The sequence below is a fragment of the Dermacentor silvarum genome, chromosome 2 (assembly GCF_013339745.2).
Source record: "Dermacentor silvarum isolate Dsil-2018 chromosome 2, BIME_Dsil_1.4, whole genome shotgun sequence".
In the NCBI taxonomy this organism is placed as follows: Eukaryota; Metazoa; Arthropoda; class Arachnida; order Ixodida; family Ixodidae; genus Dermacentor; species Dermacentor silvarum.
The window spans coordinates 245,594,343-245,619,811 of NC_051155.1; the positions used below are offsets into that span (position 1 = coordinate 245,594,343).

At 45.1% G+C, this 25,469-nt stretch overlaps 2 protein-coding genes across 4 annotated transcripts in view; one reads left to right on the forward strand and one right to left on the reverse strand.

Annotated features, from left to right (window-relative positions):
• Nucleotides 1-3,143: 3,143 nt before the first annotated feature.
• Nucleotides 3,144-9,130, reverse strand: LOC119443031 (40S ribosomal protein S17). Of its 2 annotated transcripts, none has more exons than XM_037708156.2 (5): nt 9,027-9,130; nt 8,618-8,769; nt 8,154-8,259; nt 6,045-6,110; nt 3,144-3,245 (listed from the first exon to the last, which is right to left on the reverse strand). In XM_037708156.2, exons 1-5 carry the CDS (start codon nt 9,027-9,029, stop codon nt 3,177-3,179), a joined length of 396 nt encoding a protein of 131 aa, XP_037564084.1. In that variant the 5' UTR covers nt 9,030-9,130; the 3' UTR covers nt 3,144-3,176. The 2 variants fall into 2 exon arrangements, with proteins under 2 accessions (XP_037564084.1, XP_037564085.1); XM_037708157.2 differs by lacking the exon at nt 9,027-9,130 and adding an exon at nt 8,862-8,990.
• Nucleotides 9,131-9,302: 172 nt separating this feature from the next.
• The window catches only part of LOC119443030 (regulation of nuclear pre-mRNA domain-containing protein 2-like), a 60,974-nt gene continuing 44,807 nt past the window's right edge, over nt 9,303-25,469 (forward strand). Inside the window, exon 1 of one of the 2 annotated variants that reach the window (XM_049662550.1) lies at nt 9,303-10,000. In XM_049662550.1, coding sequence (XP_049518507.1) covers nt 9,853-10,000 — 148 coding nt within the window. In that variant the 5' untranslated portion in view covers nt 9,303-9,852. The remainder of the gene's footprint in view (nt 10,001-25,469) is intronic. The other variant, XM_049662551.1, reaches the window with a different exon arrangement.

Genomic DNA, 25,469 nt, shown 5'->3' on the forward strand with positions numbered 1-25,469 from the left:
CCCGTTGAAAACCATGTTGGTTTGAAAATAGAATTTTGTTGTCGACCATATATTCCATAATTTGAGATGACAGAATATGTTCTAACAGCTTGCAAGTGACAGATGTCAAGGATATCGGACGATAATTTGTCATTTCATTCTTATCACCCGTTTTAAATATCGGCACCACGTGAGCAAGTTTCCATTCATCAGGGATTTGAGTCGTATCTAACGATTGTTGGAAAATAAGCGCAAGTGTAAGTGCCGAGTAATGCTTAGTAAGTTTTAGTAATTTTGTGCTAATACCATCGGGACCAGGACTCGAGTATGATGGCAAACGTTCTATAGCTTTTTCAACTCCATTCGATGTTATAGTTATACGAGGCATTGGAGAGGCATCACAATCAGGTGAACTATTATTTCTCATCCCTTCAATATTAAGGGGCTTTTCTTTCACAAAAACGCTGCAAAAATATGAATTAAAGGCATGCGACAAATCAGTTGCACTCAAGGGAGAACCATCCGATAAACATAGCTGAGGCAATTCCTTCGAAGGCTCAGGGGATATCACCTTCCAAAATTTCTTTGGGTTGTTTTTCAGGAAGTTTGGCATGTCCGTATCAAAGAACTTGTCTTTGGCATCCTTAATTTTCTGCTTGCAAGTATTCGCCATGTTAAAGTATCCAATCCAATCGTTTTCTGCTTTGGTGCGGTTTGCTTTTGCGTACAGACGTTTTTTCTTATTCAGGCAGCGTTTTACATCTCTGGTAAACCACTGTTTTTCTTTACTCTCGGTGATCACCCTTTTTGGAACGTATATTTCCTGCAGCCTTTTCACATGATTTCGAAACAATGCCCAATTTTCATGAACTGAATGATCTTCATATGTCAACAAAAACTCTGAATAGAACTTCTCCATTTCGTTTTCTACCTTATCAAGATCAGCTTTAGAAAAGTTGTGTATTTCCTTAGTATGGGACTGTTGTTTATTTATTTTCGTTTTAATCAGACAGTGAATAACTCTGTGGTCACTTATCTGTTCCAGGACGTTTGCAGTCGCTTGATCGGGATGCGTAGTGATCAATAAATCAAGGATCACGTCACCACGTGTTGGCGTATAGATCAATTGCGTCATTTCAAAGAATGATAACATGTCAATGAAATCGGTGCACTCCCGGTTTTTACCAGTATTACTTGGCGGTAGAGATAACCAATTGATCCCAGGGTAATTAAAATCTCCAGCCAATATAACCTGCGCATTAAATTTGCTTTGAACATAAGCAATGACATCGGTGAGCTCTTCAACAAAGTTTTCATGATAATTAGGGGGCCTGTAACAAGCATCTATTACAAGCGTTACATGCTGTAGATAGCACACGACCCATGAAGTTTCAAGAGGGCTATCAATAAAAACAGGCTTAGATCCAATGTGTTTTTTTACAGCGATCAGTACACCACCTCCCTTCCCGCAGAGTCTATCTTTGCGGAACACGGAAAACCTGTTAGATATAAGAAGTTCACCGGTATCAATGTCTGGAGTTAGCCACGTTTCTGTGCCGATAATGATATCAGCAGAACACGTATGAACAAAATCATCCAGATGGTCTTGCTTGTGTATAATACTGCGGAAATTGGCATAGATTATCGAGCAGTTTGGCGCCTGCGTAACTATTTCCGGACGAGTAAGTTGTCAGGGTGTTCGCTTTTCTGGAGGTATCGTGAAGACACTGTCAGTGACATCATCATATCGGTAACGCCTGTTGCCTAGAACAAGCGTATCGAAATTCATCCTCATTTTCTCGTTTGGGCCACGTTTCTCGCGCGCGTAGTCACGAAGCTTCTTTCAGGCTAACTGAACGCGCGGCGAAAAGTCTTCTTCAATCCAGACCAAGCTTGACTAAGTTTTTTAGTCTGAATGCATTGTCAAGGACTTGACTTTTTGTTTTATAACTAAGGAATTTAACAATGAGAGGACGACGGTTGTATCCTTCTCGACGGTGGCCAACACGATGAGCCCGCTCTATGTCACTGATTTCGACGCCCAGATGGTTCTTACAAAAATCAACAATTAATGACTCCGATACCTGGTAACTTTCTTTTTCTTTCTCAGGCAGGCCTTTGAATATCAAGTTCTTGCGGCGCATCCTATTATTCATGTCATCAACAAGTTGGACCAAATTTGCTTGAGTACCATTTTTACTCGAAAAAGTCGAAAGTTCATTTTTAATGGATCTGACAGATTCTGTGACATCAGGTATAGCAGTCGTGTTACTTCCAAATTCCCCAAGCGCTGTTTCCACCTTCGTAAGCCTTTTCTTGATGTCAGTGATACCAGTGTGTATGTCTTTAATCTTGGCAGACATTTCTTTCTGGAATTTATCTCGAGCTAAGTTAGCCTCCTTCAAAGCGTCAAGAACCTGGTCCACCTTATTGGGTCCTGGGTTCGTTTCCACGTCACCAGCACACACTACAAGTTGAGCGAGACAAAACAGCGCAACAACAATTCTACCGCGAGTACAGCACATAGACCCACCTGTACGTAAGTGGCACCCCCAGAGACGACAGCGATTTCGAGTCTATGCGGCAGGCAGTTTCTGTATGGGAGGCTGTGGCTTGGCATCGTGCCTGTCACCTTCGCTAGGCTTTATTCGCGAGTACGACCCGTTTTGTGGGCCTCGCTTTTTTTTTTTTTTTTTTTTTTTTTTTTTTGTGCGACGTGCTGCTGCATCGGGCGCAGTGCAACTCCGGCACTCCAGTGTTTCGTAGCCGTTGCGGCTGCGAAGTGTGATGGCGTGCTCAAAGCCTCGTCAGTACTAGACTATCAATACTTCCAAGTGTGTTTGAAATCGTGCACCTCGACAAAATCCCCCCCCCCCCCCCCCCCGCTCGCGAGTTTACGAATTTGAAAGTCTTGAGGCTGGCACGTAAGCTATACGTACAGCCTCCCGCATTTTTAGCTATATCGTGCGAGAACACTAGAATATGGTCGTCCTCAAGGGAACATCGCATTAGATGACTTTTGCGTCTCGTCACTTAAAGGAGCTAAATATGCGGGAGGCTGTACATTACGCTCTTAAGTTTTGTTGCAGTTGGCCTTCACTAAGTACAGTAGTCTGGCGTCATTTGTGCTGGAATATCCGAACGTTTGGCAGCCATGAGACAACTTTGCTTCTTTTTACAGTTTTATTCTCATGAACTCAGTTGCGCTGTCCACCGCGGAAAGGTCCCAGAGGCGTCGTCTGCAGGCCAGAGATGCCAGCCATGTCCTGCAAAGACAAAAACAGCACTGCATAAGTAGGCCTACATTTCTTTGGGGTGAGGGAAGCAAACTGCTTTGCCAATTATGGCAGTGTGAGAACATTGAAGGCACACAATATCAAAATGTTCAACTGACCCTGGTGGGTCACGAGAAAGTGAATTGTCAAACTGAAAAGTACTTATGTTCGGGCATGGCTGCCTTTTTGAGTCCGCATGAATTACCATTACCAGATGTCAAAGATTTAAAGGGACACTAAAAAATATATATATATTAAGTAGAGCTAGGTTGCAAGAAAAGAGCTTTTGTAAGTGAGAAAATGGGAAATCAGTTTCCCCATCTCTCATGTGATGTCAACATTGGCTATTTTAATTATTCGACTACATGTTAGAGGTGAAAAGTAAGTCACACAAAATGTGACAATAAGAGAGATATGCAGTAAAGCACAGCATCAAGTTCTAGTTTCGGACGGCCGTATTCGTATATTAAGCTTGGTGAACAGTAACAATTCCATTCCACAGCGTGCAGTGCTCTGCCACGAAAGCTGTAGTTAGTTGTCAGCAGCAAAGTGTTGCATACCTTTTAAAATGCACTAACTCTGATGCCTGCCGATTCACAGAAAGCAGCTAAGAGAGAGGTCACGTGGGAATTGCATTAACTCGTCCATTTTGGAGCGGGCAATTCAAATTGAGAAGCAGCAGCTGGAGCTTCGGTGGCAATTTTCTACACTACCAACGTTATCTAACTCTCATAGTATTTTCCTTTAGCCCTCAAAGAAGCCATTAATGGCTAGCTGGTTTTGGGTCATGGTGAACGTCTTTCCACCATGACTTCAAAGTTGAAACCCAGAAAAACATTTCTGCATGTCATAAAGTTTCACAACTCTCGTTATAAGATAGAGCAATAAGGTTGGTCGTATTCGATTTCCTGACTGATGCAGAAGTCACTGATGCAATTGTTTAGAGAAAGCCAAAAAACTCGCATAATTTTGCAGAAAGTTGAGCAAAAGCTTGTATAAAATCAAAATTCAATCAAACAAAATGGGAGCTCACATTTGAAATTTCACACAAATACCATTCCATATATGGCAGGCTCTCGGACTACTATTCCTTTCTGTATCTGCTAAAAGACTCCTTGGCTCCACAAACTCCACATTATAATGAATCCCTGTGTAACAAATACCTGTTCAATTAAATTTACAACAAAGTGTGCGAAAGGCACATTTCGTAGTGCAAGCCTGGATACTGCTACCTCCCAAATGAAGAAAAATTTATACTTGAGAGCCTCTCTTGCAAGTCCTGGTGCTAATAATAAAACGTTAAAAATCAAATAAAATGCAAACATCCACTGCCTCATAACACCTTCCAAAATGGTGTTGGCAACAGCCGACTGCCAGAGCCATCACAAGACGGTGACCCATAGTTAATGACAATGCCCCACTTTCATCACAAAAGCTCATTCAAGAGACGCATTTTAAATGCTAAGCTAGAAGCAACAGTGTTTACAATATTACCAAGACATTTCCACTTCATCATCTCACAATGAAGATGCCGCCACAAGGTATGTGCTCATTCCAGCAACACCTTAGGTAATGGACGCCGTTCCATTTGTTGGAGTGCATGCTGATGACGACGTGATGGTTCACGACTACAGAATGCAAAAGTCTCATCACATCACTGCTTGCCAACAAGTGCGAGCAAGCCGAAATTGGGCTTCTTGAATTAAATATTTTCTGTGCCACTAAAACACACGTTTCTTTATATATTTCAAGTCTATGAAGTAACACGACAACTAAATTTTCTCACAAGCCTGATCAACGATATTCAGTCCCTGCACTTCGTTACAGGTTAATCACCCTTGCTTTGCAATCTTCTAGCCTCCTCATTAGCTCAGGCGGTACAGCCTGAGCTAATTTTCCAGTCCCTTTCCAAGGTACTGCCCTGGAAAGGGCTGGTACCGGGTAAGATTCCCAAACCCAACCAGGACAAACTCCTCTTCAAATGTGTGAAGCTTTCTGAAATACTGAAAAAGTTTTCTTTGTGGCTTATGGCTACTCTGAGTAGGGTGGGGATTTTTAATCTGCCATGAAACTTACTTCATCTAGTGGATTTTTATAGAATTGATTTATGTAGTGTCCAAGGTGAGTGCCAAGCGACAACTCAAGTAGTTTCAACCAAGACATCATTCGGGGCACTTTCTATAATGGTAGTGGCATTATAGAATGTCTGTCACTATGCCACTTAAAAAAAGTTTTGTTCTCAATAAGAGTGGCCCATTCTGAAGCACTTGAAATATCAGTTGGGCTTTTATGTGTGCCTTGTTTCCTTAACACAATTTCTTGGGCATTGTCATTATTCAAACCTCAATATACCAAAGTTGTACTTGCCGCGAAAAATTTCGTTATATCGAGAATTTTGTTATAATGAGGTTTTGTTAATTCAATAGAACTGAGATGGGAAAATATAGTTTGTTACATCGCAAATTTCGATAAATCGAGGTTCATTATATCAAGGTTTGACTGTATTGGCTTTATACACTGTCCTTTATCAAGCTCTGCAAGTGCTGCTTGTGTTTCAATCTCCCATCGACGAACTTTCCTGAAGGTGTGATTTAGTCTGCAGTGGCAAACTTTTCAAGCAAACCTCACATTCCCAGTAAAGTGCCACTTCATGTGGCCCACCTAATAGTACTATTCCATTTATTGAGCTTTGAAAGGTGGACATGTTAAAATATTACCTTCATCTAAAGGTCATGCCATGTTACGTACTTAGTCGGTACAGGCTTCTTCAAAGTAAACCCATGCACTCACCAATGCCTTCATCATCTCCATGGTGTCACCATCCACCTCAATGACGTCTTGCTCCAGGGCAGAAATCTGCGTAAAATGAGAAGAGTATTATTGCTTACAAAGGCGTCTTGTGTAACAGATTTCACAGGCAATTGATTAATAGGAGTCACGGTCCTAAAGCAACACAGGAGTTTTGAGACACACTGTAGTCCTGGTAATTTTTCTTTTTTTTTTTAATGTGGACTGATAGCACAATAAATGACCATTCTTGCGTTGCAACAACGCTTTAATCAAAATGTGGCCACCGTGGCATGGCAGCCAGAGTGCTTGGAACATACTAGCCCATTTTTTTTAGAGTGCCGCACTGCAGCTCAAGGCGCTGAGAGGCATTTTCGCCATCACCCCGGAAGTGCAAATGCTTTCATTAGTGTCAGTTGCTGGTGCATTGTGCGTCTGCTATGTTTACAACAGAAGCAATGCTAAACATTTAGCTTGGGTGGACTTTCTCTGCCTGAAATTTCGTACGGGTTCTGCATTGTTGCATTCCCAAGTTGAACTGCAGTAGGAACCAGTCAAAAGCATACCAATGGTGTTGGCAATCCCAAGGTTTGTTCATTACAAATGAAAAAGCACTTCTATCTACGGCCCTACTAGTAGACTGGCCTTGACGCTAATTCGTGAAGTCTTACTGCCAATAATTTCAGACTTTGTTTGCCATAAAGAAAAACCACAAACAGTGGCAAGGAGCAGATCCACTCGGTCAATGATTAGATGGCAGCAGTTTCTCCATTTCTACAGTAGAAGCTCAGCAAGCACTGATGCAATACTAGGTTAGCCCCTGCATTCAGAAATGAGGCCCAACTTGAAGCCCATGATTGACCTAGGCCAAAACAACACCTGTCATGAACACGTCAAAATCAAGTAAAGCATGAGCTTCAAGTTAAAGCGCATTTGTGAATATGGGGGTAAAAATCTGTTCCAGCTTTTAAAAATCTGTTGCATTGCTACTGGGCTGCCAGGATAAATATGCAAGATTGTGTGTAGTGCAGTAATATTTAGACACTACAAGTGAGCTTTCTTCAGGCACAATGCATTGTCAATAATTACAGGAATCTTGTCAGACATTATAGCTACTAGTAACTGAAGCACTTCACCAAACCTTCAGTGCTGATACAGAGCCTGCATCTGCCAGCCTATAAAAGGCAGGTTAATCATGCTGTACATATAGAAACTGAGGCAGATTGAACGCTTTCATTCAGCCAGGTGACAGAGCCCACGAAGATGATGATGATGATATACAGATGAAAGTGAAATAATGCACTTAAAATATTGGCATCTGTTTGAAACAAGCATTCCTCACAGTCTATGGGGCTTTTGTGAACAATGTAAACCAGCTGCTGGGGTAGCAGATAATCCTGCTTAGAACATGTTTAAAAATGTGCGTGTTTCTTTTCAATGTGCTGACACCAGTTCCAGCTTCCGAGAATGTACAAACATGTTAATCAATTTGCAACACTTCATAGCCATAGCTATGATCCGCTCTCAGGCATGCTAATATCAAAAAAGACTGCACTAACAGAAGTCCACAGAGAGCACATAATTATGCAGTACCACATAATACATCAATATGGCAAGTTTTGACGACTGCCACAATGCAGTAATAACATTATAGTGTGGTGTACAAATAAATCACATGCACTTATCCTACAAGTAACACGCTCTGCTTCTATGGGCTTACGATGTGTCAACTTCTGCAAAACAGTGGAAGGTACAGACAGGATGCCATATTACAGAAAAGTTCACAGGGTGCACAAGACAGGCTGAAGTTAACTCGAAGCAAGCGGAATAAGGTACCACTTCTCACTGCACTGGCAGTACTCCACTCGTGTGCAACTTTGCTGAAATTAGCACAACCTATCCTTGGCAGTTCCACAACAGTTAAATGGACTGGAGACATATAGGCGCATCCACTTCGTACTTAGCATAGGCGAGTAGGAAAAGAGCTCTTTGGCATGCGAACAGTTGACTTAAGTAGTCGATTCCACATACAAGCAAAGCATGTTGACTTGCAGGGTAGCCATGGTGAAGAACGGTTTAAACAAACGCAACGAAGCAATAGACGTAACATACCTCGGGCACATAGTTGTCCCTCCGCTCCCTCTCTTCTTCCTGAAGCTTGATGGAGATGCCGCGCACAGGCCCACGCTGAATGCGCTTCATCAGGTGAGTCACAAACCTGTAGTGAGACCGGTATTACTGTTGCGAACGTTTACATGCACTGAATTTAGACGAGAAAGAAGCGCGCGCAGAAGCGAAACATAGATCTAACCATTATGATCATCTGAGGAAACCTGCAAAAAACAACCTTACCTATTAAAACTTACGGCAGACAAAACTGCTCAAGATCATCTGGGCGTCAGTATTTACGTCGCAACGATTCGTCGCCACCACTACCGAGACCGTGCACTACTGACACCGATATAACAGCAGTACCTCTTGCATTGTTCCCAGTACAAACACTGCCGAGTGCAAGTCCAAGCACAGCCGTTTCAACCGATCACAGTGTACTAGAGCATCAAGAGGAAATCACTTACCCAGCAATCTTGTTTTTTAACTTTTTGCTGGGAATCTGGGCGATCTCCTCGCAGATCCGCTTGTTGGTGTGGAAGTCGAGGGTGAGCTTTGTATAGTATTTCTCGATGATGAGGCGCGATGCCTTTTTCACGGTCTTCGTCCTAACGCGACCCTGTAAAGAAAGTCATTTGCGAGTCAATACAGGCTTGCAATACAACGGTGCAGGCAAAAACCAAACTGCTAGAGCGTCTGCCAAAGGCTCACCATGCTTTCAAAAATAAGCTAGCAATACCGAACGTGTTTCAAAACCAACAGCTTCGATGACTCAATATGTATGTCTAGAAGCTATTCGATCGTGTTAGCGCTATTTTCGCCTTTTGAACATTTAGATTAAACAGGATTACAACGAAGTGATCATGCAATACGAACCATTTTGCGAGGCTCCGAGGGAGGAAAGGCCCAACGTTGCTTGCAGCTTTAGCTTCTTTCGCCGACAACGGCCGTAGCCAGGAAACCAAGCCGACCAAGCCATCTGATGACCACTGACGGCAAAAAAAAAATTTATACTTAATTTGTTCTAATGAAAATTATATACCAGTAAAGTTACAAATTACTGAATTTTGCTGCTAATTTACAGCTGTTTTGTGACAATTATATATTATTTGTAATTTTGGCGCAAGCCGATGCGCCGCCATACGGCTACATTCAAGCTCAGTTGCCAGTTTCAAAATGGTGGCAATGTTTTCGTCGGGATTTGGGAGCGCGACAACAAGCTCGAACATTTTGTTTACCTACGGTTTGTGCGCAGAGTGAAACGAAATTTTGCTGAGCTACTCTGATTTGGACAGCGCGGACCATCTGCCGGTGTACTGAAGCTGCAGACAGAGCCAAGTGCCCACCGCTCTTAACGTACGATGTTCGAGTAGCGCTGGGGCCTCGCAGCCCCGCGATTGCGCTTAGGCTTAGCAGACGCTAAGTGGTCCGTGCACGGCTCACTTGAAAACATCGTCGCAGCAGCCCACGAACGAGACGACAACGAAGAAGCGAAAAGTTTCTGGCACGAAGTGTCAGCCACCGACCGTCGCGCCTTCGTTGGGACGGCTGTGCTCGCAACAGTGGCGTACTTCCCGCTTCCGAGGTGCGACTTGCTCAGAACATTGGTTCCCACCGTGAATCTGCCGAGTGTTGTGATGCCTTGATACCGTTCCTCTCCGCGGCTACGAGAACTGAAGATCAGTAGATTACAGCAAGCATCATGTCGATAAATGAGTCGAACCTTGTGAAGAAGTTGACCTCTGTGACCAACACGCAGGACAGTGTGCAGACACTTTCGCTATGGATCATCCATCACCGAGCGCATCACAGAAAGATTGTGGACATCTGGACGAAAGTTCTGAAGAAATGTAAGTTTTTGGATATTTCCGCATCATTTTGCATGTCTATTTGGTGTTATAGAAAGAGCGCTCGTTGATCATTTTTCGCGGGGCCAATATCTACTGGCCGGTGTTTCTCGGCGAACGGATGTGCATTGCAGTTTTAAGCCGAATTAAATTAAGGCGTATTTAAATGCGAGACTCTTCAAAGATAAAGATTGTTATTTTTTATTTGGGGTGGGTGGCTGTGTTGGAAGCTGTGCAAAGGCTTTGTAGAACCGGCGCAGAATCTATTGCACGCCGGTGGTTGTAAATGCTGACTGATCGTCGCTGCATCTTCGGCAAAACGGGATTGGGTTGCATGAACAGCTGGATGTCTGCAGCGAAGAAGGGCGGAGAATGAGTGGCCGTCTCCACTGACTAATTCGTTGTGAATACCAGCGCAGTTTATTTCCAGCAATTCATTGCACTGCCACGAAATATTTTATGCCATATTTGAACCTTCCTTGCGTTAGCATCGGTGTGAGCTTAGCGTAGCGACTGTACGTATTTTGTTCCGTTTTGCATAGTCTGCGCGTTATGTTACTTGCTCATGCCCCTACGATAAAGGTGTCGTGACTTAGTCTAGTATCACACGCAGCATCGGACTTTAGTGATACTATGGCATCGTCTGATCGGTGGTCCTATTGCAGCAGTGCAGCTTAGTTAGTACATTAAAATTGTAGAATAAAGATATGCGTAGTTCCCTCAGAGATTAGGTGCTGTGGTTTGCAGTTGGTAGAGCACCCTACCGGTGGGCCGTTGTGAGCTGCTGGTCGGCTTCCATGGGGCTAAGCACGGTGGCAAACAATGCGCCACGTGTCTTTCTCAACGAAACGCGGATTACCTTCCACGAAGACTTGCCACTCGTGGTATCGGCGTCGTGCTCGGCCACGCTGCCGTTTGGTTAGTACAGCAGCAGCGGCGAGCGATCGTTAAATTCCCGTAGCATGGTTCTGCGGGCGAGCTGGCACGCTCAACCGTTTGCTCAACTCTAATGTGTTGCGCCAGCGCACTGTAGCCATCGAGAAACATACTTACTTTGTAACAGCATGAGCATCATCTCGCTTTTGCCAATAAACTCCTGCTGAATACAGCATGTCTTGAGAGTCACAGCCTGATCTTACGCTCCGACTAACTGTAGCTAGCTGCATAGGAGAACGGTGTCGTGACTTGAGAACGCCGCTAAAACGGGACTGAGGGCAGCGTGCACCTACTTGATCTTAACTCCAAGAACGGCATAGCGCTATTTCTGAGCGGGTAGGTAAGGATTCACGGTGCTGAAAGGGCAGGGCGTGCAAACACGGGACACAAGCAGAACGAAGAGGGCAAGGTTTCCCTGTAAGCCTGAAAACGTGATTGTTGCAGTGGTGGCGGATGGCCGACAGATGCTGCAATTTCGAACGGTCATCGTTGTGGAGTGGCAAAGGATAAGCAACGAAGCATGATACTACGACTCAACTGGACAGTGTTACATCTCATTTCCATCGACCAGCTCTGTGCGACGGCTTTGGCGAAGGCCCTGTGCCTGTTGCGTGATAACATGCGAAACCACTCGGCGCCGTTCATTCGACGCTCTGGTTATGCGGTAGTGTTGGCGTGACCTACGAGTGTTGGAAAAGGACGCACCTGTCCGGACAGCTCATTGAAACAGTGAAACTGAAAATGCGAGTGATACACCGCTACTGAGCCAGCAACTTGGCACGTAGCTTTCTCTTTTTATATAGGGTTGTAGTGACCTGGAAGTGCCGCCCTTTAGCGCTTCGCCTTTCTTTTGCCAGAAGCGAATCGGAGCTTTTTTAGTAGCCTTCTTAATTCGCTGTCGGCTGCGTGTCATTCTAACAAAAAACAGCGCGCTGGTTTGGCCAGCATTGTAAGTTTTGCCTCGTGTACTCTCGGAGAGGACTTGTCACGAATGCCTCTCATGTGGAACTCCCAATTCCGAGGTAACACAAACGCCTCTGGAGTAAAGTTTCGAGCACCCAGTCTGCCACGGACAATTTACGGCTTTTTGTAGTCCCCGGCTGCACAAACGTGAATCGTAGTTCTCCGGCTCTCACTTGTAAGGGGGAGCAGCGTCTCTGTAGAACTCTGCAGAAGATGGCCGCCTTTTGGCGGAGCTGATAGCGTGCCCTACTGTCGACACACTCGCTCGGGACTACGTTGGATATTTACGCAAGGCGATCGTTTCTAGTGGCATCGAACGGTGCGGTGTAGCCAGGAAGTGTGAATCCCAATGCCCCGTGCGAGGATCAACCGTAGTGCTACTGAATTTTTTTTTTTTTAATGTCGCAGTTTCACCCTAAAGGCGAAGCATCAATTGCGATAGCACATTAGTAGAGAGCTATATGGAGTAAGGATAGTAGTTTTATCATCTGTGTTAACTTGGACATGCAGCAGCACCAGCAACGCGCAGAACTGTTGCCGGTGCCTCTGGGGGCGGCTCAAAGTTTTTGACGAGATCAGAATGGGACACTCGTCGAGCAGCGTTGGAAATCTTACCCACGTTTTCGCCTCGCAACGTGTTTATATAAATACGCATTTGGTGCCGCAGCTAAACGTCGCCTACCCTCCCTCCCTCCCGTCCCCCCACGGCCTTTCGCGCGACGGGAGAAATCGCGTTTGTGATTGTAGAGGAGGAAAGAGACGCTTAATTCTGCAGCCCTTCAGGGAGCACGGCGCAGAACGCGCGTTTGCTCTCCGACGTGCGTTCGCTCCCCGTGAAAGCGCAGTGTCCCTCGCGCCCTTTCACTCGTACATACAGCGTCCGGAGCGCGACGACTGACGCCGACGGCAGAAATCCGCTTTGGAGTGTCCATATAATTGCTATCGCAATAAAATTTAACGACTCTGGCATTAGGCGCGCTTTGCATGGAGTGTCCATATAATTGCAATCGCAATAATAACGTATTATTGCTAGAGTTTGAGATCCATACCCGCCCGCTACAAAGGGAATAGCACCATATCATCGTCGTAATCACGACGTTGAAGCAAGCATGTCATTGCATGCTCTTCAACACGTTTGCAGCTTTAGAGTGTATGTATGGTCCTCCAGGTCAGCTAAAAGGTTGTTCGGGGGCTGTGCTTTTTCAATTTATCCATCCTTATCGCCATTGGCTCGCGTGAAGCCGCGCCCTCGCTAATTAAGGAAGCCATTGTAGCGCAAGTAAAACAAATACCACGAGCGCTACACGCACAACTGATTTATTAGTCTCCTAGAAAACCACGAGAAAACGTACAAAATAATGTAGCGCCCTAGGTGTCGGGTCTTCTGTTTCTTTGTGTTTGTTCTAGTTGATCTACAATAGCTTCCTCTAATATCGGGATCTACCAGTCGACGGGACAGTCTATCAGAAACCAACAGAACAGGAGGAAGTGACTGTTGTAACGAAATGCGTATACCTTCCAAGTCTCCCGAATTTTGCGTAAAGTTTACGAATTATAGTTCGTTTTATGATCTTACGAATGTTAAGTTATACGAAAACCATATTCTCTTCGCGAAAGCGGTTTTGCACGCTGGTCCCCGAACCTTCCAATGGAAGTCGTCTGATGGGCAAAAGAAGCAAAAGGAATACTGTCTGCGAGCAAGTCAGTACAGACAAGTTCTTAAAGCTGTATAAAAGCGATGTGTTTCTTGTCACTATTTGCTGTGCCATATCTCACCATCGTTCTTGCCTCGACGTGCGTCGCACATCGGCTTCGTGGCATTGCAGCGTCGACGTCTCAGTGTGCATCCGCCTGATTTGGCGTTTGCATTTCGTCATAGCTTGTGAATGGTCTACTGCATTAACACTATAGTGTTCCTGAGGTTACACGTTGCATAGGACGAAAATAAACACAGTTGTGCACACCATTTGCTTGTGGACCATTTAATTAACCACTTCACTAACGCGTCGATTGCTTTACACACATTCTACCATGTATGTGCGTTCGATCTGCATGTTTCCTTTTAACTTATTTTAGGGGTGTGCAAATATTTGAAATTGTCAAATAATTGTTTCTGTTCGAATATAAGGAATAGCAACACTCGTTGGAGTCATGCCGACGCTGGCTAGAACTGCTCGTTTTAGCGTGTCCGGTAAAACGGCAAGCGTGGGTGGTTTGCCGGATGCGCGAGGGCGTGAGCTGTCTAGGGTGCCTCGATGCCCAGCGCCGCCGTTCAGGGTGGAGACAACCCCGCTGGCGCCGCCATATTGAATCACATGAGCTCAGACTCAGCTACGCTTGCGTTCATAATGTTACTCGCGGCGCACTTCCAAGTGCTTTGCCTTGATGGGGATTTTTTTATCGGTATCGTATCTGCACGTCTTTATAACCAATAGCCGTTAACTCGTCGAAGGTCCAAGACGTAAATGTATGGCGCTGGGAACATGCCCCAAGTTGCCTAATTCAATCACATTTAATATGCCGTGTGTATGTTTGAAATACGCACTATCTTTTTTTGCGCTTCGATGCTTGGTATATAAGGTTTGCGACCCCCTGTGTGTGTGGAAGTTTTTCTTTTTCGTTGTTGTATTTTGGTTTACACGTCACGCCTCCTTTGGTTACACGTCACGCGGTTAGTTTCCCGTGCGTTGCGCGTGCTCTTCGCGTTCATTGCAATTATTTGACGATATCTACGCGCAATTTTGCTTTTCTTTTTTGCCCACAAAACTGTGTGATGACAGGATTAAGCTGGTGTAAAAATAACTGCGATGTGAAAATAAGGTTTAGTTAGTGCTGTAGAGAAAAATGTAACGTAACTTGTCTGTGTCAATCTTGCGTAGTACACACAAGAAACCAAACGATGCAAAAAATACATTTACTTAGTAATGTCTAGTACAGTCAATCATGAAAGAGATATGTACATGAAAAATTATATGTACTGTGTAGCGCCTGAAGGTTATGTTGAAAGACGAGATAAAAAAAAAATTCGCAAGGTAGGCTCGACACACACAATTCGGGTTAGGGAGAGTTTTTTTTTTAATTTATTCATTACATGGGGGGGGGGGGGTTCAAATGAGTACATCAACCTTATTACACACAATATAAATCGAAAACAAGAAAACGCAACTGCGGGTAATATTAATCAAGATATCCAACCAGAATACATCAGCTACCATCGAATACGTTGCATCAGTCAAACACATCGGTGGCGAGTACAGAACATTTTATAAATAACCATTAGAACATCTGATAACTACATTGAAAATATAAACAACACTGCATACATATCGCGTACAAAAACCGTAAATAAAACTAGGACAGTCAAATACAGATTAGCAATGTTTTTCACTTCGAAAATATATAGTCCATGATGATGTAGGGCTGTTGACTTAAACAGACGGCGCCCATCCTGTCGATTTCCCTCGTACTGCATGGTCCTCTTCAAAGTGTTTCTAAGTACAAGTAAAACAACAAAAGTGATTATTGATATGAAAAGTTGTCTTGCAAATACAGAGAACCCATTACAGTGCTTAAAAATAAAATTTCGCAAAAGTAATGCTGTATTACCTCGCTTCACACGTTTCGAAGAAATGCGCAGGCTACAACAGACACCATGCCAGAAAGCGCCGAAACATTTTGGTCCCATGATGCCCCTTAACTGCTACTACACCTGGGCATACCGTGCACAGGCATTTAAAGACCGTCACAGTACCACCCACGACGATCGGGAATGAGCACGAATGACCATCGGCTTACGAGCACCACGCTTCAAATATATTCGTCTAAAAAATCAGCTATATAACGTTACAACCTCAGATCCGCAAGATATCTGCTGAGAAATCAGAGAAAATCACAATGCTTCGCTTGCCACGTACACAACAGCCGCTCTCCCCAGAAGAAGCACTGCGTTCTTTAGTTCCAAATAACCAGTAGCGAAAAAAGAAACTGAGGGGAAAAAAAAGAAACAAGAGACACACGATGTGTGCTTCCCGTGAAAAAGTAAAATAGGTGGATTACATGACGGTTTGTAGCTAATGTAAGGCTATTTCGCGGCGAAGCATTTTCGCCAGTCCTTAAAATAAGGGTACTACTCGCATAGACTGCGCCGATCAAAATGGCAAAAGCCTATGCGACGCGCGCTCGCAAACCATAGGCTACTCAGACAGCATCGGTTCAGTGCTTAGTTCGTGAGCGAACGTAGGTACGTGAGCGAGGATCAGAGAATACTTTCTTATTTAAATGAAAAACACGGTGCGATAGTCTAAACTTTCTTGACACTTACCTCGCAAATGTAGGATCTATCCGTTGCCTTCGAGTGATACCGCTTTACTTGTGCTTCCCATCTCTTCCTTCGCTCTGGGTCCCGGGGGAAGCGTAAACAACGAAGCCCTTTATGCGTCGATCCGGTGCACTTGGGAACACAACAGTCCGTCATGTCGACTCGATGCACTTGACAAGCTTGTCATTCATGCGGCTGAACACTGTCCAGCAAGTAGAAGCGTCAGCGAAGCATCCGCGAGCACTGTCTCGAACTAAGCACCGGCACCAAGCACTCGCAACCGCTCGCTGTGACTCAAGATGGCGTCGCAGCGAGAAAGCGGCGGCACGGGGGCAATCAAACGATGGCACCATCCTGAACGGCGGCGCTGGCATCGAGGCACCCTAGAGCTGTCGGAGTGGTGATGCCACCTGGTGGCGCAAAGCTCAACCAGACAAACACAGCGCCTAATATATTGAACTTTGCTGCTGGTGCAAATTTGCGACAGCGGCGTTCACGATTGCGCCTTCGCCGAACATTTGTACCAGCCGTGAAGTAGAATATATACTCAGTTACTGCTATAATAGCTGTGTCTGGTTGAGCTGTGCGCCACCAGGTGGCGTCACCGCGCAGGTTTACGTAATCTTTTAAAAGATATCTATAAAAGTAACAAGGTGCTTATAAAATGGGAAAACAAGGTATCCTGAGCCTATAGAGATACAGCAGGGGCTTAGGCATGGGTGCCCTCTGTCACCTTTGTTGTTCATGCTGTATTTACAAGGATTAGAGAAAAAATGAGAGAAGCGGACTTGGCTTCAACCTTTCCTTTTTCAAGCAAGGAGAATGGATTAAATAGTCATTACCAGGACTGATGTACGCGGATGACATTGTACTTATGGCTGACAGCAAGGAAGACTTGCAGGGATTAATGGACACCTGTGGTAAAGATCGAGATAGCTTAGGTTTGAAGTTTAGTAAAGAAAAATCGGGGGGGGGGGGGGGCAGTCATGACTTTTAACGATAATCAGGGCAGTGAGAATAGGATACAGGAGATAACACTGGAGGTAGTGGATAAGTACAAATATATTGGAGTGTGGATAAACAATAGGGCTGAGTACCTAACGGAACATGAAAAATATGTAACGACGAAAGGTAGCAGGAATGAAGCTGTGATGAAAAATAGGGCACTGTGGAATTACAATATGTGTACGAAGTGGTGAGAGAGTTTTGGAAAGGGGTGATGGTCCCTAGTTTGACTTTCGGTAATGCGGTCCTGTGCATGAGATCAGAGGTTCGAGCAAGGTTGGAAGTTAAGCAGCGAGGGATAGGTAGGCTTGCCTTGGGAGCACACGGAAATACACCAAATCAGGGGGTACAGGGTGACATGGGATGGACGTCATTCGAGGGCAGGGAAGCCAGCAGCAAGATAGAATTTGAGGAGCGATTGAGAGAAATGGCAGAAAAGCGGTGGGCAAGGAGAGTTTTCAGTTATTTGTGCATGAGGAATGTTGACACAAAATGAAGGAAGCTGACCAGAAAATTGTCAATCAAGTATTTGGACTGCAGGAGGGGTGCAAACCAGGAAACAGCGGTTTAAAAAAGGTTAAAGAAACAGAGAGGGGTCTGGAAAACAGCGATGCAGACGAAATCAGCACTGGGAACATACAGAACTTTTAAGCAAGAAATTGTCAAAGACAATATCTATGATAATTCTGGGGGAAGCTCTTTGTTGTTTGAAGCCAGGACGGGAGTATTGCGTACTAAGATGTACCGAGTCAAGTACCAAGGTATAGACACGTTGTGCGGTGCGTGTGGAGAGGTAGAGGAAACGGCTGAACACCTCATACTTTTCTGTAAAGGGCTTAACCCTACAGTGCAAAGCAACGGGGCTGATTTTTTCAAAGCATTGGGGTTTAGGGACAGTGGAGGCAAAATAGACTTTAAGCGGGTAGAAATAACCAAACGGAGGTTATCTGATTGGTGGCTAAAATCAAGGCAGGGGTGAAATTCCACCCTTCACAAAGTACAAAATATGTTTATAGTCACGGCTAGGTGGTGTGTGCCACCGCCCGATTTAAATAGTTCAGCCTCATCCATCCATCCAACGCCCCCGCTCATCCGGAATACCGGACACGCTAAACCTCTATATATGCTTCAGGAGAGCCGCGATTACGCGGAAGCTCCAGTTCCTGAGCGAACGCACAAGGTGGATAACTTTTGATAAATAATTTCCAGTCATCCAATAAAAATGTGTCGATTTAGACAAAGCAATTCACTCTTTGACTATTCGCACCCTGTTCGCATCCAATACGGACGTCGTCGATGGTCGTTCCGTGCATGTCCTTCTGCTGACGCTGCTGGGGCAGGCATGAATGAAAGCACGTACGGGCGCGCCGCTGACATAATTCATCGCGGCTGCCGCCTAGGTTGAAAGTGCATTCACTGAGACTGCGGGTAATGCGGCTGTACACAAAGCTAACGTGAATAGCTGGCCCAGCTTTTAGGCTGTCTTGTCCGCAGAAAAATATCGGAAACAGCTGTCCTTAAAACGGCCTCGCACCTCAGAGCGCGGATAACTCGTCAGATGCTCTCTTTCCGCCTCTGCCGACACCGCTGCTGACAAGGTTGATTCGTTTATATTGATTTATAGTCAGTTTGGAAGCTGTTGTCAAAATTGTGTTCCGCAAAGTCGCTTGCGCCATCTTCGTAGGACTGTCCTTAGCCCCGCTCCCTCCCACTCGCATTAGATTTTTAAGTTACGAGCGCTTCTCATCGTCTGGCGGAGCCATTTAGCGTAGGCACGCCTTTGCTCTGGTGTTGTCGGTTCCCGTTCCATAAGGTTCGTGTAGAACGCGAATGCAACGCTATCGATACATTGCTGTGGAGGCTTTAGGCGCAGGACCACCCGTGCCTGGTGATTGGCTGGTATCGCGCTGCGGCTCATCGCCATGCACCGGTCCCGTTTAATTTTTCTATCGTGGTGCACAGCCCGCGAGCGTTGGCGAGGCGGCGGCAGAATAGTGTTTTAAAATGACACTAAATAGAAAAATATTTCGGGCTGTATTAGTAATTTAAAAGCCACCGTTGACGTGGGAAGATGCTTGGTACGCGAGAAATGAAAGACGCGTGGCGACGCCGCCGTAAAGTTCACGCACCAGCTCGCCGCCGTGACCTCGTGGATTTTGATGGCGTCTGGCTGGGTTTAGCTTAATTCGTATCAGTAAGGATGGACTACATTCTGTTCTAAAATATCCAAATAATGAACTTAGCATGTTTCAAAAGTTTCTGCATAGCCTTAACGGCCCAGATACGAAACAAATACTTTGACATCTGTGACGTCACGCTGGCCTACCAGCGCTGAGATTTCAGCAGTTAAATTATAAAAATGAAACTGTGACATTCATTTTCTCTTCTAATAATCAATCCATTATGGCGAAATTACCGAAGATAAAGTTTTCTAATAATACTTTGTCAGTCTAAACTGATTTAGTGTTTCTCTTTAGTGTGTCTTTTAAGGGGCTTTTAGTTTATCGGTAAAGGGGGACTACGTAGCATTGTAAAGGAACTAGAGGCGCAGCCTAGCAAGTCTTTAGAACATTTCCTGTGCAAAAACGGCCCGAATACGAGAAAACGCTTTCAGATCGGTGACTTCACACTAATGAACGGATGCTGACAAGTTTGAGCACGAAATTCAAAGTATGGAACTTTGGCGTTCCATTTTCTCCAGTTGTAGACCTTCTTTCTGCAAAATATATGAAAAATGAAATTTGAAAGACTGCGTGTCTAAACTTCTTACGATTCACTTCGTTGTTATCAAATCACCAATGACTTTACCAGCTGGCTCGCACTTCTGCCATTCTCAAGTATGGTTCTAAGCGAGATATGTACTAACCGGTGCTTTGTAGGACAATGGAGGTCGAAGGACTTGTTTCACCAAAATAGGTTTTAGAGAGGGGGAAGAAACTGTAGCGGAGACAAAAATAAACGACAACCGAAAGTCTCGAAAGCGACAGCCGAAGTTTCGGTCCCAGCACCGAACACGTGATTCAATTTCGCTCTCTTTTTTTCCAAGTGTGAGCTGTCCGGCAAGACAGTAGCACCCAACCACTAGCCACGGTCAGAGAAGTCCCGGAGGGTTCGTAAAGAAGCTTTAATGAAGTGTCGGGCTAAGTAATTGGCTCACGACGTATAACTTGCATCGCATGACAACGGGACAGACATATGTCTGTGTGGGTCTCACTTTGCCCCGTTGATCGTGCACTGCAAGTTACCGCGGTTGATCGCGAAGCGCCACTCGGCGCTCATTCACGTGGAAGCGTACGGATAGGCGCGATAGACGAAGCCAGTCATGTAATTATATATATCGAACAGCAAAGGAATGAAAAGAACCAGCTTTAAAAGAAGCTGATCTTTAGGTTAATCAAAATGTTTTATTCCATGGCCTGAGAATAGATGCAGCAGAAAAGGTCCATTCACCGCCCCGTTTTTGTGGTGGGGCTCTTTACTCCACAGAGCACATCGTATAGATTTTCCTACGTTGAGTTTAATACCTCAAAATTCATATTTAGACCGGATAAGCTTAACGCAACACCCATAGTAGCGATTTCATACGCTGGAGCCAAGTTTTAGTTGCGAATAGTTCAGAAAATCAATTAATAATTAATTACTACACCAGTTAATCTTACTCAAGTAACATCTTATAGTTTGTTGGCACGAACTTGCGCTCGATGGCGCAAAATATACGTGGGCACGTGTTATAATTATCCTTGATGTGCAATGGCGTTTGGGCTAGTCAAAATCCACTCATTCATCGCGCGATGCGAAATTCAAGGCCACTGCGGAACCTTAATTTAAACGTGGCAACAATCCTTTGCTGGCGCCTCGCTTATGACCCTCCGTGGGGAGCAAAAAGCCAAAAACGTAGGTCGAGCAATTAGACTGCGCATTGCCGTGGGAGCTGAGATAAGATTTCGTGGCTGGCAGCGGTGTTACCGGGTGCTGCGAGATAGCGCCGTCTAACAGCGGCTAAGCAGTTGCCGAGGTTTACACCGGGCTCACCGCGCACTAGTCGGCGCGCTTGGAACCTGGTTGAAGGTACGGAAAGCTGAGCTAGTTGAAACTTCTACGTCTAGCTGAGACATCTCCAGCGGACAAATAAACACTAGAAGAAAAGTGAAAAAAATCCGCCGCGGTATCCTGTACCGTGCATTGGGTACACGTTAAAGAAACCCTAGTGGTCGAAATTAATTCGGAGTCTAACACTACCAACGTTACTAGACGTTGAACACTACGGCGTGCTTCATAATCAGATCGCTATTTTGGCTCGTAAAACCCCAGCATGTATCATTTAACAGCGAAAGGTCGACAGGGCAGAAAGCACGCCAGCATCCTTACTTTTTATGTCTCTCCCCCCCCCCCCCCCTTTTTTTTTTTTTTTTCCTAAGAGCTGAAAAGGTCTCGGATCTTGGAACGTGGCTTCTGTAAGCGCGGTTAAGGTGGTCACGTGAGCGCTGCCTGAAAAAGAAAATGTTTCTCGCAATTTTATCATAGTTTTCTTCCGTACGCATTATACGTCGACATGAGGGTCGTCGGTTGCTAGCCTTCTTTAGCGAGATAGCGTTATCTTGCGAGAACAGAGGAGCCATTAGTACTTTTTAATGCGGCATGTAAAGCACGTTGTTATGTATTTTCACATTTCGGTGCCTTTCGCGTGCATAAGCGAAGCTTCAGGGAAGCGGGTAAGTTAACGCTAATCAGCTAAGTGCAATGCTTACAATTGCGTTTATATTCATCCTGTGGAACGTGTAATCTGCCACGTATCGCATCGGTCACAACTTTCTCCTTATGCAATGTTTATGCGCCAAACCGTTCACAAGCTATGCCGAAATGCAAGCGCCAAATGTGGCGGATGCACAGCGTAAGTACGGCGTGTGCAGAGAAAAGTACGATGTATATGTAAATACATTTAAGCATTTTGTACACCTTTGTGTCCACGTACCCATTATGGGGGATTGACCAATAATGGTCACATACCCCGATCGTATAGCCGAAATGTAAGGAATTTAAGAAAAATTAATGAAACAGTTGGAACATCGTGCGATATTCTATGAAGAGGTCTGTGTGCGTTAGATACAGTTATATGAGTGGACATAATATGGTAAGGTTTCATGTCAGGATATATAGTTTGATTACGCACAACAGAGATGAGCTGACTGGCACTACTTTCTCGGGCAACATTCAGTGCTATATAAGTCGCACATACGACGAGAAACGGCGCCGACTGAACAGGTTTGAAAAAAAAAAAAAAAGCAAATGATCACCGGTCGTCAGTGCTGTGCCCATTTGTTTACCAAACAAATCGGCATGTTTAATAACCAACATGCCCGAGCCTGCTCACGTATACCGCGGATGTCATGTAGTCCGCGGTTTAGTGCTATGGACGAAGCAAGCAGTGGATGAGCGATGAACTTCGACGTCGTTCCCCCCGCGCGTGAGTTGTATGAGTCGCGCAAAAGTCAGCCTATAATATCGAGTCTGGCTGTATACCTTTTGCATGCCAGCTGTAATATAGCGTACGAGTGTCTGTAGAAGCGCGTTAAAAAAAGTCTGTTTTATGCGCCTTGCAAGTACACTGTGTTTGTATTGTGTGCGTGTGCGTGTGCGTGTGTGTGTGTGTGTGTGTGTGTGTGTGTGTGTGTGTGTGTGTGTGTGTGTGTGTGTGTGTGTGTGTGTGTGTTTTGTAATGCAGCTGCGTCCTTCCGTCACAAGCTTTTTTTTTCTCTCTCTCTCTCTCTCTGACCAAGTGTTGATTGTGTGTGCTACATCACGTAAAGATGTTTGTTCCTTTCCTAATGTATACCGTATACGTGGCGTTAGGTGATTCGTTCTCTGTTTCGTGCGCTTTGAAACGGGTGCGAGGAGGTGATAGACGTCCGGGACAGAATATAGTCAGAACTTTGCGCCTGACGTGCCGCAGGTCCAGCTGTGACGTCGTTTGTGGCACCTGCTCAGGTGCTGTCGACCGTATACTCGCTTGCGGCATAGGGCGAGCACCTGTGCTGTTGGCTACGGGATTCATAGCTTTCATTTGTCGTGGTTCACGTGGCCCTTGATTTGCTTTATTTTTAATGCTTTTTCCAGAAAATTTGCTTCTAAGCCTGTTGATGCAATTTGAAAACGTTTCGCTTCGAGAGGAGCACGCTGGGAAACTCGCTGTACCGAAACTTGTGATGACAGAGTAACCTTAGTTTCTTACAAAAGCTCTTGGTGGAAAGGGGGGGGGGGGGGGGCATTGTGCTTTCAGTTTTGACAACATGAAGTTCCCTTAGGGTCATAAATTTTATTGCGATATCAATTATATGGACATTCCTGGGGCATTTCCTTTGTCGTCGTCGTCTCCGTAATGTTCCGTATAAAGTCGCTTTAAGTCGATTTTGCCCTATCGCGCTACGCCGCCTTCTCATGGTGAAGACTTTGAAGAAGTTAGTTTCGGAGCTGACAAATGTAAGCCAGCTGCCCAATTCAGCGCCAGGTCCCGATGGCATTACTACGCAAATAAATACTTTAATAAATCGCCTCAGGCATTGCTTACCGTGGTAAATCATTGTATAAAAAATTCGTGGATTCCTCCGGAATGGAGTTGCAAAAGTAATCCCATTATTAAAAAAAAAGCAAGGAGCTGGCTACGTCTTAGATAACATTAGACGAATATTTCCTACATCGAACCTAGTAAAACTCATCGAAATAATCTTACACGACCGCATAGATAATTGGTCGATAGAGAACATGATTTTGAGCTTGTGCCAAATTGGCTTCAGACGTGAGTGCTCGATTTGGTGTGCCCATGTCGACCTAGAAAGTCGAATTCAACTAGCTCGATGTCAGAAAAAAAATGCTACCTTAGTCACTTTGGATACCGGTAAAGCGTATCACAGTGTAGAGCATGTAGGCCTAATAAACGCGCTTCAGAATGCGGGTCGGCCAAATTATTTTGTCGCGTGGGTTTATGAATTTTTAAACTACAGGGAATGTCTACACCAATGATCAGTCCTATCGCCATTGCTGTTTAATGTTTTACTGTGCATTGTTCCTTTGCAACAGGATGTGCGCGTGCATGTATACGCCGATGACATCGTATTTTTTACTGCATCGGTAAATGTACATGCATTGTACCAAACGCTACAGTCCTATATGAGTAGCGTTGAATGGTGGCTTGATGGCATTAATCTCTGTCTTAATATCAGAAGAAGCGCCATTCTAATTTTAGCTCAGCGCGTTCCTGTGCAAATTTCCATTCTTTATCGACAAGAGAGTATCCCGCAGGTGAATTCACTTAAATATTTGGGTGTCATACACCGAAAAGCTTAATTGGAGTCCGCATATAGAACACATTACCTCAAAGGGAGCATGCGCAGTAGGAATGCTGCGTATTCAGCAATCGATCAGGATTGCGTCGGCAAGCTCTCATTATGATCTATTGCATGTATGTTTGCCCGATAATAGAGCTCGGCTGCGTTTTGTTTTCATGTGGAGCTGCATACAAAATTCGGCCTCTGCATGGTTTCAAAATTCAGCCACAACGCTCCGCCTTCAAAATTTCACCCTGGCGCGCAGTTCAAATTTCATTTTGGATGTTAACGTAGACGCCACGACTTCATATTTGGGTGCCTACGGCGCGCTAAACGTTCGCCAAACGCGGTTGTCCTCCGTGAAGCGCACTCCGCTTAGTCAGTGGACTCGTAGCGGCACCTCGCGGCGGCCGCGGTGTAGCTGACTGCACCCGCGTATAGGAATGTGCTTTATTACGAAATAAAGCACCCAGAAAAGAGCGAGGATCATGGCTTCTGTTGAAACGGTAGTATTTGAGATAGAGGTGGGCGTGAACCACCCCTAGGGCTTGCTGAAATAACATAGTCCGCGGGTAGCATACGCTGCTGTGAATATATGTAAGTTATGCTGTCTTAGCGGTGCATGGAGCTCGCGAACGGAGTCACCTTTCTCTCAAGTGCTGTCGTTTCAACAGAAGCCATGATCCTCGCTTTTTTCTGGGTGCTTTATTTCGTAATAAAGCACATTCCTATACGCGAGTAATATTGGTCGTGCGGTCGGCCATATCGCGGCCGCCACAATCCACTAGCTAAGCGCACTGCGGCTCGCTGTGGACAACCGTGTTTGGCGTACGTTTAGCGCGTCGTAGGCACCAAAATAGGAAGTCATGGCGTCTACGTTAACATCGAAAATGAAATCTGAATTGCGCGCCGCGGTGACATTGAGAAG